Below are 14,311 nucleotides of genomic sequence, written 5' to 3' on the forward strand. Positions count from 1 at the left end.
CAGTGTCACCTTGGAGGGGTTGGGGACAGCTGCACTGGCTTCACTTCAGGCCAGATCCCAGAACAGTTTGGCTGGGAAGGGACCTCAAACCCATCCAGTGTCACCCCTGCCGTGGCAGGGACACCTCCCACTGTCCCAGGCTGCTCCAGCCTGGCCTTGGGCACTGCCAGGGATCCAGGGGCAGCCACAGCTGCTCTGGGAATTCCATCCCATCCATCCCCACCCTCCCAGGGAACAATTCCTCCCCAAAACCCCATCCAACCTTGCCCCCTTCAGCTTCAGACCAGGACAGACCTTACCTGGGGCTGCTGTGTTCCCTGGGGACCAGCCCAGCTCCCTCCTGTCCCTCCTGGGCACAGCTGGAAAGGTTCCCTGGGCACAGCTGGAAAGGTTCCCTGTGGAACAACACCCCCCATCCTCAGCACAAAGCCCAGAGCAGCTCTGGTGTCAGTAACAGGTCTGCAGCTGGCAGGGTAGATGCACAAAATGCTTTTATTGTGTCCAAGCAGAATTCCAGTCAGACTGCATTTCTCATGTACAGCAGAGTCATTGACACACACCACAGCTTCAAACACAGGAGGAGACCACTCAGGTGTGGGAGCTGCTCACCTGGCCCAGGTGAGCACTGCAGGGGCAGGGAGAGTACAGGGGTCCTACAAAGACTGTACAGAGCTGTATCCCAGCAGGGCTGGGAGAAATACAGACTGAAATCAGAGGAGCATGGTACAGAGCAAATCCATGGGAAGATACAACGTGGGGCTTGAGCTGGGCAGATGTAAATCCTTCCTGTCAACTCCTGTAAATGCTCACAAAAATCTGTTTTTAAAATGTGTCTATGCATTTACTTATCCCCTGTTCCAAAGCAAGAGAAAGCCTTTTGGAGTCTGTACCTGATTGTTCCTGCAGTTCTCAGCAGCTATATTTTGTATATATTTATAGTATCTATATCCTTAAAAGCTCCTGAATATTGAAATTTGCAGTAGCTCTGTCTACAAGCAGGCAGAAGTAGAGGCAGGTTTCTATAGATGCAAAACCCAATATTTAATCATGGCTTTCTTGGTTTAAGGTTTATGGAGAAGTAGAACTTTGCAGAGCTGTTGTGTTCAGTAACCTGACATGCGTGTTTGGGCTTCCTAGCACTGCTCCAGGGGTGCTGCCCAGGAGCACTCCACAGCTGGAACAGCTGCAAAATTAGGAGCTGAACTATCTAATTGCTACCTAGTTCTGTCTTACAGCCTTGATTCAACTACAAAGAAATCCTAGAGCTTATATTCAGCATAAAAAAGCAAAGTTTAGGCTTGCCCCTTCCATCTGTTAACCTGAAGAAACTTTATAGTTGAGATTTCCCGAACGTGGTTTTATTAAAACCTGAAGTTGTATCTGGCTTTTCTTCATTGAAAAAATAGAACTGTACATCCTTCTTTAATTACCAAGTACCTGAAGGTTATAAATTTTTTTTTTTTCTTTTTTTGCTTTACAAGTGTTTGTCACAGCACAAGCATGAGGTGCAAAGAGTAAAGTAAAAATTAATGAACTCGGTCAAGAAGGTAAGAAAATACAAGGTTATTCTTGGTTAGAAGAGAGATCAACTGTGCTTTTAAATTCACTGCAGAGTAGTAGCAAGAGCACACATCTCGAAGGATCCAGTGACAGTAGACACCGAGCAGCAAGTGCTGAATGATTCTCATGAGAGTAATTCAGGGCTGTACTGGAGTACAGAGCACTTCTAAACCATGCAGTCCAGGAAATTCATGCATTGCATTAGGATCTGTAGTCCTTCTTGCTGTAGGGCTTGTTGCCCAGGATATTATCTATTTCATTTACAATATGGGATGTCATCTTTGGAAGGACCTGGGGGGTGGAAGAAAGCAATGTTCAATCGAGATAGCTCCAAAATGAAACCTAGATTTTATCCAAGTACATTTCCTCTGGGGTTCTTGTGTGTGACAGATATTAAGCATTCATCTAATAACTTTCTCCCTCAAAGGAAAAACCACTGGAGTATCTTTACCCAGGGAGGGAATCACAGCAAAGCCTCTCAGCTTTCTGTGTGGAATTTTGCTTGGCTGCAGTGGGACACGAGCCACAAGCTGGTGGCGAGGACAGCAGAGGAAGAGAAAGCTCTGACTGGGGAAAAACAACAGGGAATAATTATAATTAAGGTGGGAGCAGGTGACAGCACAGAATCTGTCACAGCACAGCCTGGAATCCCTTGCATTTTCAGATCCATGAAAGCTGCTGTTGCCACCCTCGTGTCACTGGGTATGTCTGCAGTGACCCCAGATGGTGCCAAGCCATGGTGACACCAGGGATGGGACTGGTTAATGGAGCTGACAGACAAAATCCCAGTGTTATCCCAGTATTAGGAGAAGGAAGGTGCTGATCTGGTGGTGCCACTCCCCCCTGCCCTCACCTGGATGGCTCCGAGGTTCTCGATCAGCTGCTCGGGGTTGGAGGATCCCAGGAGCACAGAGCTCACCCCCTCATTCCTCAGGCACCACGCTGGGAACAAAGCACAGGGGTCAGGAACACACATGGGCTCACAGGGCCTGTGTCTCTGCTTGAAAATAATCACATTATTTGTCTCAACTTGGCTCCTCTGGCACCACCAAGGGGAAGACACAAAGCTCAAATATCAAACCCCACAGATGTGCCACCTGAGCCTGGTCCCTGCCCCAGCACTTCTCCTGATGGTGGGGTTTGGTTTTTCCCTATCACAGGAATTCATGTTGAAGCAGGGATCACCTTTCTGTGGTATTTCCCAGCCTCAACACTCAGCAGCATAAAGATGATTATTAGAAAAAAAAACCCCAAAACTCATTTTGAGCAGCATTCCCTCATCCTCCAGCCCAGCACCACAAAGGTGATGATTCATGGGGGGAGGGAATGTCCAGGGAAACAGGGAGCTGGGACCCTGGGGATGCCCAAGACACTCTGACCCTGTGGGTCACAGCCTGCTGCTGCTGCTGGGAACAATCCTGTTGTAATTAATTATTGCCCAGAGAAGCTGTGGCTGCCCCTGGATCCCTGGCAGTGTCCCAGGCCAGGTTGGAGGGGTTTGGGACAGTGGAAGGTGTCCCTGCCCATGGCAGGGGCTGGAACAAAATGGGCTTTGAATTCCTTTCCAAACCAAACCACTCCAGGATCAATAATTCTTTACACATTTTAAGTGACAAACAAATCTCTAGCTACAGGCCTGGACCACACCATGATGGAAAGACAGCACATTTTCTGTGCTGGCCTTTCCCAAGTGTCTTAGGTTGCAGTACAGGATGGGACCAGGGGTGTGGATTCTGTCACCATCTATTAAAAACCATCTGGGGCAGTGATCCTGATCTCTGTGGAGATATTCTCTGCTCATGTTCCAGCTGTTAACCCAGCTGTTGCAGTGTTCTTTATCCTTCCCACAGCCCATCCTCCCTCCAGGAGATCTCTCCTGTTAATGGCCATGGAGTCCCAGGGCAGGGCTGATCAAATTCCATCATCCCATTGGGTCCCACTAATTAACTGATAAAATTCCATCATTCTATTAGGTCCCACTAATTAACTGATCAAATTCCATCATCCCATTGGGAGATGCTCCAGCCAGGGCAGGAGCCGAGCATTTCCTACCCAGATCAAAGGGGAGATTTGGAACAGCAGAGCAGCCTTTTCCCACTGGATCCCAGAGGAAAACCAGAGCCTTCCACATCATCCCTGCAGCTTTGGAGGAAAAGTGCACCTTGTGCAGGAGCCCTGCTCCAGCAGAACCACATCTGGCACTGCAGGAGGATGCAGCCACCATGGGATGGGACTGCACCAAGCCCTGACTGACTGACGGGGGCACCTTGGATTCTCCCTCTGCCCCTGCTCTGGGTTTGTTCTCTGCAATACTGCATTGCTATTGGCATTTTCCCAGTAAAGAACTGTTATTTCTATTCCTCTGTGTTTGCCTGAGAGCTCCTTAATTTCAAAACTATAATAATTTGGAGGGAGGGGGTTTACATTGTCCATTTCAAGAGAGGCTCCTGCCTTTCTTAGCAGACCCCTGGCTTTCAAACCAGGACACCAAGCCCCCTCAAACCCCTGGGGTGTGACAGGGACCCACCGACAGCCAGCTGTGGCAGCGTGCAGCCCAGGCGCTCGGCGATGGGGGACAGGTCCTTCAGCTTCCCCTGCTGCTTCCTGCCCTCCTCGCTGATGATCTTCTCCTTCAGCCACTGGTAGCACTGCAGAGCAAGCACAGCACGTCAGCCTGCCAGCTTTCATCCTCCAAAACGGGGAGTTCAAGGCAGTTTGTAATTATGATCTATAAATGTATATAAATAGCAGCACTTGGAAAGCCACGTCCAAGCCTGAAGGTCACAGAGGCTGAGAAACACAAAACTCGGCTGCCCAAAGCAACGAGGGCAGGACCAGAATGGCTCTTCTTGTCCTCAGCTCTCTGGTTTCATTCTCACTCCAGAGCCTGGACTCTCCCCAGTTTTCTCTTTGGACCCCATAACACCCAATAATAATAAAATCAGGATAATTGTGGTGAAACCCAGTTGTGGTGACACCAGAATGCCCAAACCTGTTAGAGAGGGCAGCCCCCAGCAGCCCATGGGTCTCCAGTGGGGTTGGCCTTGGCCTGGAGGGTGTCTGGAGGGATGCTGGGATCACTGGAGGGATGCTGGGATCACTGGAGGGATGCTGGGATCACTGGAGGGATGCTGGGGGCTGAGCACCCCCGTGGCCTGGGCTGGTACCCAGGTGTAAGAGCTGAAACGAGAGATGCAGGACTCCAGACTGGCTCTTTAAATGCTATGTATTGTATCCAGATGATCCAGCAATTTATTTGTTATTTAAAATGCTGTTTATTGTATCCAGATGATCCAGCAATTTATTTATTATTTAAAATTTTATTGCATCTAGAGGATTCAGCAATTCATGGGTCATGGGTGACAGAGCCCAGCCCAGCCTGTCACCTCAGCTGTGGGTTTGTCTGAAGCCAACTCTAGTTCTGGTTACTTTATATTGCATTTTATACTTTTCATTGCAGAGCATCTTAATACACAACAATCAATCAATACTTTTACCATTACCTACAACCTATCATTACTAACATTACCATATCCATGTTTCTATTCTCCAATTACAAAAAGTCAGTGTGTTACAGTTGAAGCTAGAAGTTCCTTTTTAGTTTTCTTGCAGTGGAGAATTCTGAGACTTATTTTTCTACTTGCAACATTGGCATTTTTGTTTGCCTATTAAATCTTTTTGCTTGGTACAAATATCTTCCATTTAATGTAGATTTATGCTTTGTTCTGAGCTATAACAACCCCTTCCAACTCACATGCTTACATATCCTTTGCCTTCTTACTTGTCCAGTAAGTCTGGCTCAGCAACCTTTTTTTTAAATATCACAACTTGCTTTCATTTTTATTCCTTTTTCAGATTCTACATTCAAAGATCTCTCTGCTATGCATACACATCTGTGAGACCTCCCTGTCAGACCCCTATCCATCCCAGCTCCCAGGGAAATGATGTCCAGGTCTGTTGGACCTCTGTGGTTCAGGGAAGTGGCAGCAGCTGCACCCATTCATGGTTGGACTCTGTGACCTCGGAGATCTTTTCCAACCTCAATAATCCCAGGTGTTGGGAAGGATGAGAATTTAACAGAGGAGTTTTACAGATGTGCAGAAGGTTTTATAGGAATGAAAGCAAGTTTTGATACAGAAGGAAAGAATTGCTGAGCCAGCCTGACTGGGTAACCAGATGACAGAGAGCAAGTGAGGTGGAAGGGGCTTTTATGACTTAAAGCAAAGGATAAATCCACCTCAAACAAAAGATTTTTACCAAACAAAAGGATTTTCACGGGCAAACAAGAAAGCCAATGTTGCAAGTAAAGATCTCAGAAATTTCCACTGCAGAACAAGTCCCAAAGTTTAACATGTGGCTACTAACTCCCATGATTGGCTAGTCACTGACATAATGTGGTAATTTTAGATAGTAATTTTAGCAGTGTTGATAAGTTGTATGTAAATATAAAAAGTATTGTGTATGGTGTTGATTGGCAGCCATGTATTAAGATGCTCAGTAATGCAAAGTTTATAATGCTTTGTAACATGAATAGAATTGGGATTCAGGACCCAGGGCTTGCCCATAGCCAGCAGCTCTGGGCTCACCCCCAACTGCTGGAACCTCATCTGTGCAATAAACAGCATTTTAAGGGCCCTCTGAAATCTCCATGTCTCTGTCAGGCTCTTACACCCAGGATTAACATCAGCCAGGAGCCCCCAGAGCTGCCCCAAACCCCCCCAGCTCCCTGCACGGGACCCTGAGCTGGTCCTAAGCCAGATCCTGCTGCTCTTTGGAGTGTGGAGCTGCTCCAGCCCTGCCTTCCCACCCGGAGCCCTTTCCCCTTTGCTGTTGCCCTGCCCCAGAATTACCTTGAGTGAAGCCCTTGAGCTTTCAGGGACCCCGTTGCCATATTTCCCTGAGATGATCCCACAGGCCAGGGGGGACCACGTCATTGCCCCCACCCCTGCAGAGGACACAGAAAAAGGGAATTTCAGGGGAGTGGCACAAACCAGGGCTGTAGCAAAAATACACCTTCACTTAAAAACTAAACCAGAAGCAAACCAAGGGCTGCTTGTTTGTGTTCCAGGAAGATGCTGCTGATTCCCTTAAGGGTATTTAGGATTTATTTTATTCAATGGGCCACGTGAATCTCAGAGAGTAAGGAGCAGCCAAGCCAATTAATACTTATGTTTATTAATATATTTTATTAATACTAATAGGTACTATATATATGATATATATACACACTATACTATATATACTATCATATATACTATTATTATTACTATATATTAGTATATTATTATATATAATATATGAGTATATTATTATATATTAGTATATTATTATATATAATTATATATTATATATTATTATATTATTAACTACATTATTATTACTATATATTAGTGTATATATAATATATACTATTATAAAATTATATACTATTATGTACTATATATAATACTTATATATGATATATTGTAATATACTATAGATTTTATATATTGTATACTTATATACTAATTTTATTAGAATAAAATCAATACTCATGATTATTAATACATTTAGTTATTAATAATGATCAAATTATTATTATTATTATTATTATTATTATGTAATTATATCATAGTAAGCAATACTTCTTCATCAGAGGCACAGTAATCTGGTTTTTCTTTTATATCTCTAGACAGAGACTTGCCTTTGTCCCTGGTCCCAGCTGGAGCCCCAGCCCATTCTCTGCATTTGTTGCAGGGAATGCAGGAGGCAGAGCAGGCTCACACTCACCGATTTTGTGATACAATTCTGGCAGCTGCACCTCCACCTTCTCCCTCTGGAACAGGTGATACTCGGCCTGCTCACACACGGGGGGGATCATGTTAAACTGCCTGGCCACTGAGTAGGCTTCCTGCAGAGGAAAACCATGCAGAAACACCTCAATAAATGGAAATGTGCTGCAGGACACACCCCAGGACAGGCAGAAACACCTCAATAAATGGAAATGTGCTGCAGGGGACACCCCAGGACAGGCAGAAACACCTCAATAAATGGAAATGTGCTGCAGGACACTCCAGGACACCCTCCCTGGGCATACACGAGATGGCCAAGGCAAGATTTGTGTTCCTTGGCAAGGGGAGCAGCAGGATGCTGCAATGCTGGCATCTCCTGGAGCCACAGCCTGGGGTGGGACATTAAAACCCATCTCATTCCACCCCTTCAATGAGCCAGGAAAAAAAATGAAATAAAATAAATAAGTTAAAAAAAAAAAAAAGTAAAACTGAAAGCCTTGATTGCAGTCAAACACAAAGTGACACAAACCCAGATAAATCACCCAAACCCCCAAATATCAGCCCATCTTCTCCTAACTAGCACCAGGCTCATTCTGGAGCAGGTTTTTCAGTTGTGTGGGGTGGAAGCTGTGGCTGGAGTGGAATCCCACGTGCCCAGGGCTCTCCTGACAAACAAACTGTAGGTTTGCTGATAAATGAAATTGGATATTGAAAGAGGAAAGAAACCATGGGGGGAAAACCATGAATTCTATAAGGATTAAGAATGTAAAGGGAGGGTTGTACATTAGAGGGGAATCTCAGGTATCAGGGGTTTGGGAAGTCTGTACATCTTCAAGTACCTCAGCCAGAGAGGAAAGAGAGAGGGAAATTGGGATAAAAAGGAGGATGTGTCCTCTGAAAATGTGAGAAAACCCAGGGGAATGCTCCATGGCCTCTACCTTTATTTGAATAAAGTAAAAGGACTTCTGTGTCTCCTTTTTGGACACAAACCTCTGGTGTTTGTGGATGGATTTTTGATCAATGTCAGAATTTTGGATCCTGACACCTCTTACCATGGATACAAACCTGTGGTGTCTGCGGATGAATTTTGGATTAATATCAGGATTTTGTATCCTGATATTCCTTACCATGGACATGAACCTGTGATGCTTGTGGACAAATTTTGGATCCTGACATTTCTTACCATGGACACAAACCTGTGATGTCTGTGGATGAATTTTCCTGACCCTGCCTTACCATGGACATAAATCTCTGGTGTCTGTGTATGGATTTTGATCAATGCCAGGATTTTGCATCCTGACATCCCTTACCATGGACACAAACCTGTGATGTCTGTGGATGGATTTTTGATCAATGTCAGGATTTTGGACCCTGACTCCCCTTACCCATGGACATAAATCTCTGGTGTCTGTGGACAAATTTTGGATCCTGATATGAACCTGTGATGCTTGTGGACAAATTTTGGGTCACTGCCAGGATTTTGGATCCTGACATTCCTTACCATGAACATAAACCTGCAGTGCCTGTGGATGAATTTAGGGTCACTGCCAGGATTTTGGATCCTGACGCCCTTTACCATGGACATAAATCTCTGGTGTTTGTGGATGAATTTTGGGTCACTGCCAGGACTTTGGATCCTGACTCCCCTTACCATGGACACGAGCCTGTGATGTTTGTGGAGGAATTTAGGGTCACTGCCATGATTTTGGGTCCTTACCATGATCTCCATGGCGCTCCAGCGAGACGTGCCCCAGTACATGGCCATGCCCTGGTTGATCACGTGCGTCATCGCCCGCACGATTTCTGAAAAAGGGACAAAAAAAGCAACGTGAGGAATGCCCAGAGGCCACATTTCCAGCACCAAACCCACCTCCAAACACCTCACACACACACACACAGTGCTGGGCACTGAGAGCTGCTCCTGCTCTGCTCTCCTGCCCAGCTGGGGCTGGAAAAGCGTCCTCAGTGCAAACATCAAGAGATTGGCCCTGCAGTTGGTTAAAAACTGCTTCTTAAAGACTGTTTTTTAAAAACTGGTTCTTAAAAACTGCTTTTCCAAAACTATTTTTCCCAAAACTGCTTTTCCCACCTCGCTCTTGCCTACCACAGCCTTAGGAGAACGCTTCTTTCGAATAGAAACACAAGAGGGCAGCACAGTGGAAAAATAAACTTCAAAATAAATTCTGGGTTTGTTTTTTTTTAAATTTGCTGCCTGAAAGGACGTATCTGGGTCTGCCTCTTTTTAGCAGGAATACTGGAAGCTGCAGGAATGGATGGTTGAGCCCTGCTCCACCGAGGTGTCACCCTCAGGTCAGTGCCAGGGTCCTCCTTGTTCCCTGGGATGTGGAAGCTTCCAAGGCTGCCCACACCAGGACAGGATCTTGGATTTCGCCCCTCAGACCTCCCTGGGGCTGAAAAATCCCTCAGGGATTTCAGTTTCATGGAATTCCAGGCTGGTTTGGGCTGTAAGAGATGTTAAAGCTCATTAAATGTCACCCCTGCCATGGCAGGGACACCTTCCATTGTCCCAGCCCCTCCTGGCCTTGGATATTCCAGGGATCCAGGGGCAGCCACATTTGCTCTGGGAATTCCATCCCAGCCTCTCCCAGCCTGGAATTCTTTCCCAATATCTCATCCATCCCTGCCCTGTGTCACAGTCCCCAGGAGCAGCCACGACCCCCCTGCCCAGGCTGTGATGATAAATCCAATTTCTGACAGGGCTGCAGCACAGACAAAACCACTGCCCACAAAACAGGAAAAATGAGCTAAACTCACTCTGAGAACGGAAATAAAATCATTCTGGGGCACTGCCACACCTCTGTGAGCTCTTCCCATGGCAGAGGCAGGAGCTGACACTGCCCAGCTGCCCCAGCAGCTCTGAGCACCCCAAATCCCTCTGGAGGGAGCCTGCAGTGCCCCAAAAAACCCCTCTGTGCCCACTGGGCTCAGGGCTCTGCTGCCTTTCCCATGGCACCGTCCTGTCCTGCTTGTGGCAGGGGGAAGGCAGGAGCTGGGAGCCAGGCTGAGAATGCCCTGCAGGCACTGCCAGGCCATTTGTAACCTGCAGGGCTGAGATTCTGACACACAGACCTGCCTTCAACCCAAACACGGATCCACTTCATCCCAGGGAACCAGGCAAAGGAAATAAAAAGCCCAGGCAGCGTCAAAGCCAGCACTGGGATGTAAAGGAAACTTCCAGTTCTTCCTGAAAAAAATATCACTTCATTCCAGTGAAGTGTAAATATAGAATCAAAGACTGGTTGGGGTTGTAAAGGAGCCTAAAAATCATCTTTGTCCAATCCCTGGGCAGGGACACCTCCTACCTGACCAGGGCTCCAGAATTCAACTGATGAGAAATTTCAAGGTGCCCCATCTGAATATTTAATTAAAAATTGTTTTTCATTTCCCACCACCATCAGTCTAAGCCTGTAAGTGATCTTTCCCTCCCTCCCTCCTCAGCAGCTTCTCCCTGGGTTTAGTTTTCTATTTTTGCCCTGCCACCATTTCAGAATTTTGAAAAACATTTCGTCACACGCCTCTTACACATCTCAGCCCGTGGTTGTTTTCATTTCCCCAGCCTCTACTCCTTTCAAAAAAAAAAAATACAAAAACCCCAAGCCAACTCAGAAAATGTATATAAATATATAGACATAGATATATATGTTCTTGTTTAGAGAGCCAGGGAACTGCAATGGGATTTGGGATAAGCACATGCCTGGAACTCTTGTCCTGCCAGCTGCATGCCCAAATGGCAGCACTTAAGAATAGGATTTTTTTTTTTAAAAAAAGATAAATCAAGGCTTCAAATCCCAAATAACAGCCCCTGGCATGATAACAATAATAACTTTGAAGCAGCTTAAAGTTCCCTGGTAGGAACATCACCTTCCCTCCCTCGTGCCAGGCTGGATATGCTGTGGGCACCTGGCTCTGTGACAAAGGGGACACACCAGGGACCCTCCTCTGCAGCTGGAAAAGTCCCTTGGGATGAAGAAAAAACATCTGCTTGCACATCTGGGGGATCAGATCTCAGCCTGAGTAGAGGCACAAAGAACACAGGAATTCTGGAGAGGACAAATCCTCCCATCTCCATCCCCAAAGTCCCTGATCCATGGGGCTGGGTGGGAGCAAGGGATGGCAGGGACACCCCACGCACCCTGGGCTGTCCCATGGGGTGGGCAGGGACACCCCACACACCCCGGGCTGTCCCATGGGGTGGGCAGGGACACCCCACACACCCCGGGCTGTCCCATGGGGTGGGTAGCCCCCATCCCTGCCTTGCCAGCCCAGCTCTGGGGTTGGGGGACACATCCAAACCCACCAGGAGCTTCCCAAAGTGCTCATCCCCAGCTGCTCCCCAAACCCAACCCTCACTGCTTATCCAGTGCAAAACTGTTTTAATTTCCTCTGAGACCTTTAAGAACATTAAATACATTTTGGGGGTTTAGGTTAAGCAGCTTTGCCAGGTGCCCCGAGGCCCAAGGCAGCACAGAAATCGCCATGGAATGTTCATCTGCTGCATTCCCCAGGGGAGGAACAGAGCCTGGACAGCCTGGGGACAGCAGGGATGTGCTCTGGATGGGGTCACAGGAGGATCTGTGGAAGCTGCCCACGGGCACTTGGCAGCACAGGGAGGATTTGAGGGACAGGGGAGAAACTCCAGAGCAGGGAAAACAAACAGGAACATTCCAGGCTTGGATTTATCTGTGCCCCCCTGCACACAAGGAGCTGCCTGGATCCCACGGGGGCTGCCACGAGCAGGGAACACTTTAAGGTCACCTCGTCCTGCAGGAGTGGCTGCCCCTGGATCCCTGGAGTGTCCCAGGCCAGGCTGGACAGGGCTTGGGACAGCCTGGGACAGTGGGAGGTGTCCCTGCCCATGGGATGGGATGGGATTTGGGATGGAAAATAGGATGGGATTTGGGAGATGGGGTTTGGGATGGGATATGGGATATGGGGTTTGGGATGGGATATGGGATATGGGGTTTGGGATGGGATATGGGATATGGGGTTTGGGATGGGATATGGGGTTTGGGATGGGATATGGGGTTTGGGATGGGATATGGGGTTTGGGATGGGATATGGGGTTTGGGATGGGATATGGGATATGGGGTTTGGGATGGGATATGGGATATGGGGTGGTATATGGGATTTGGGATGGGATTCGGGAAGGGATTTGGGAAGGGATGGGATTTGGGAAGTGATTTGGGATATGGGATGGGATATGGGATGGGATATGGGATATGGGATTTGGGAGGGGATTTGGAATAGGATGGGATTGGATTTAGGATATGGGATGTGCTTTAAGGTGCCTTCCAAGCCAAAGCTCTCCACGATTGCCCTGTGGGGGAGGCTGAGGCGTGTGTGGTGCTGAGCAGGAGGGAGCAGCTCGGGAAGGCAGCACTGACAGATGGCCCAGCAGATGCTCCGGGATGGAAGTGGCTGAGTAGCTGATCCATAAAAAAGGCAGGAAGATGATGGGAGTATCTCCCCCACGCCATTCACAACAGAAATGTCCCTTTTATCACCCTGCTCGAGTGGCACAGCCCGTGGCTGGCACTGGGGATGTGGGGTCAGCACTGCTGACGTGGAGCTCCAGCTCTGATTTCCATGGATCACCCACCACAGCTCCCGGGTGTTTGCCACGGGCCCCTGCCTTAAATCCCACCACAAATCCACTTCACCTGGAGCAATCACAACAAGGAAATGCTTCCAACCTTAAAGCTACTCCTGGGGCATAAAGGAAATTCTCATTTCCTTCCAAAACATACAAACTCATGTTGTGGCAGAGTAAACACAGAAACCTTAAATAGGTTGGCAGGCACTTAAAAAAAAAAAAAAAAAAAATCTAATTGCACCCCTCTGCCGTGGGCAGGGACACTTTCCATGGGCCAGGCTGCCACAAATGAGACATTTCTTATTAAAACTGCCCCACCTGAACATTTGATCACAAATTGCTTTTCATTTCCTGCCCTGCTCGGTCTAAGCCCTTAAGCCAGGCTCAGGCACGTTCAAAGCCGGCAGAGCAGCTCCCACCAACCTTCCATGGGCGTGTTGTTGTCAGGCCTGTTGGCAAAGACCACGTCCACATATTCCAGCTGCAGCCTCTGCAGGGAAGCCTTGAGCCCTGGGGATGGGAGGGCAGAGACAACGACAGGCAGGGTCAGAGAGAGCCATGGGCACAGCCAAAATGGGACTCACATGCAGCTGGGTGTATATAAATATAAATATAAATATATAAAAATAAAAATATACACATAAATAAAAACAAAAATATAAGTATAAATATACATATAAATATATAAATATACACATAAATAAAAACAAAAATATAAGTATAAATATACATATAAATATAAATATATAAATATACACATAAATAAAACCAAAAATATACGTATAAATATAAAAATAAAAATCTACTTGTAAATCTAGATATAGATATAAATATAATCTACATATAAATAAAAACAAAAATATAAATATAAGTATAAATATAAGTATAAATATAAGTATAAATATAAGTATAAATATAAGTATAAATATAAGTATAAATATAAGTATAAATATAAGTATAAATATAAGTATAAATATAAGTATAAATATAAGTATAAATATAAGTATAAATATAAGTATAAATATATATCTACCTATAAACATGAATATACATATAAAGCTACCTATAAATCTAGATGGAGATATACATATAAATAAAAACAAAAGTATAAATGTAAGTATAAATGTAAGTATAAATGTAAGTATAAATGTAAGTATAAATGTAAGTATAAATGTAAGTATAAATGTAAGTATAAATGTAAGTATAAATGTAAGTATAAATGTAAGTATAAATGTAAGTATAAATGTAAGTATAAATGTAAGTATAAAAATAAAAATAATAAAAATAATAAAAATAAAAATAATAAAAATTAAAATAATAAAAATAAAAATAATAAAAATAATAAAAATAAAAATAATAAAAATAA

The 14,311-nt window shown here is 45.7% G+C and overlaps 1 protein-coding gene across 2 annotated transcripts in view; it reads right to left on the reverse strand.

The window, feature by feature from the left end:
* Positions 1-474: 474 nt before the first annotated feature.
* The window catches only part of KCNAB1 (potassium voltage-gated channel subfamily A regulatory beta subunit 1), a 45,140-nt gene continuing 31,303 nt past the window's right edge, over positions 475-14,311 (reverse strand). For both annotated transcript variants that reach the window (XM_088171109.1, XM_088171110.1), the window contains exons 8-14: positions 13,369-13,455; positions 9,049-9,134; positions 7,330-7,450; positions 6,411-6,505; positions 4,088-4,208; positions 2,414-2,502; positions 475-1,851 (exon numbers count right to left, since the gene is read on the reverse strand). In XM_088171109.1, the coding sequence (XP_088027235.1) occupies positions 1,762-1,851; positions 2,414-2,502; positions 4,088-4,208; positions 6,411-6,505; positions 7,330-7,450; positions 9,049-9,134; positions 13,369-13,455 (689 nt within the window). In that variant the 3' untranslated portion in view covers positions 475-1,761. The remainder of the gene's footprint in view (positions 1,852-2,413; positions 2,503-4,087; positions 4,209-6,410; positions 6,506-7,329; positions 7,451-9,048; positions 9,135-13,368; positions 13,456-14,311) is intronic.

Source organism: Sturnus vulgaris, chromosome 10 (assembly GCF_052056855.1).
Source record: "Sturnus vulgaris isolate bStuVul1 chromosome 10, bStuVul1.hap1, whole genome shotgun sequence".
NCBI classification, from domain to species: Eukaryota; Metazoa; Chordata; class Aves; order Passeriformes; family Sturnidae; genus Sturnus; species Sturnus vulgaris.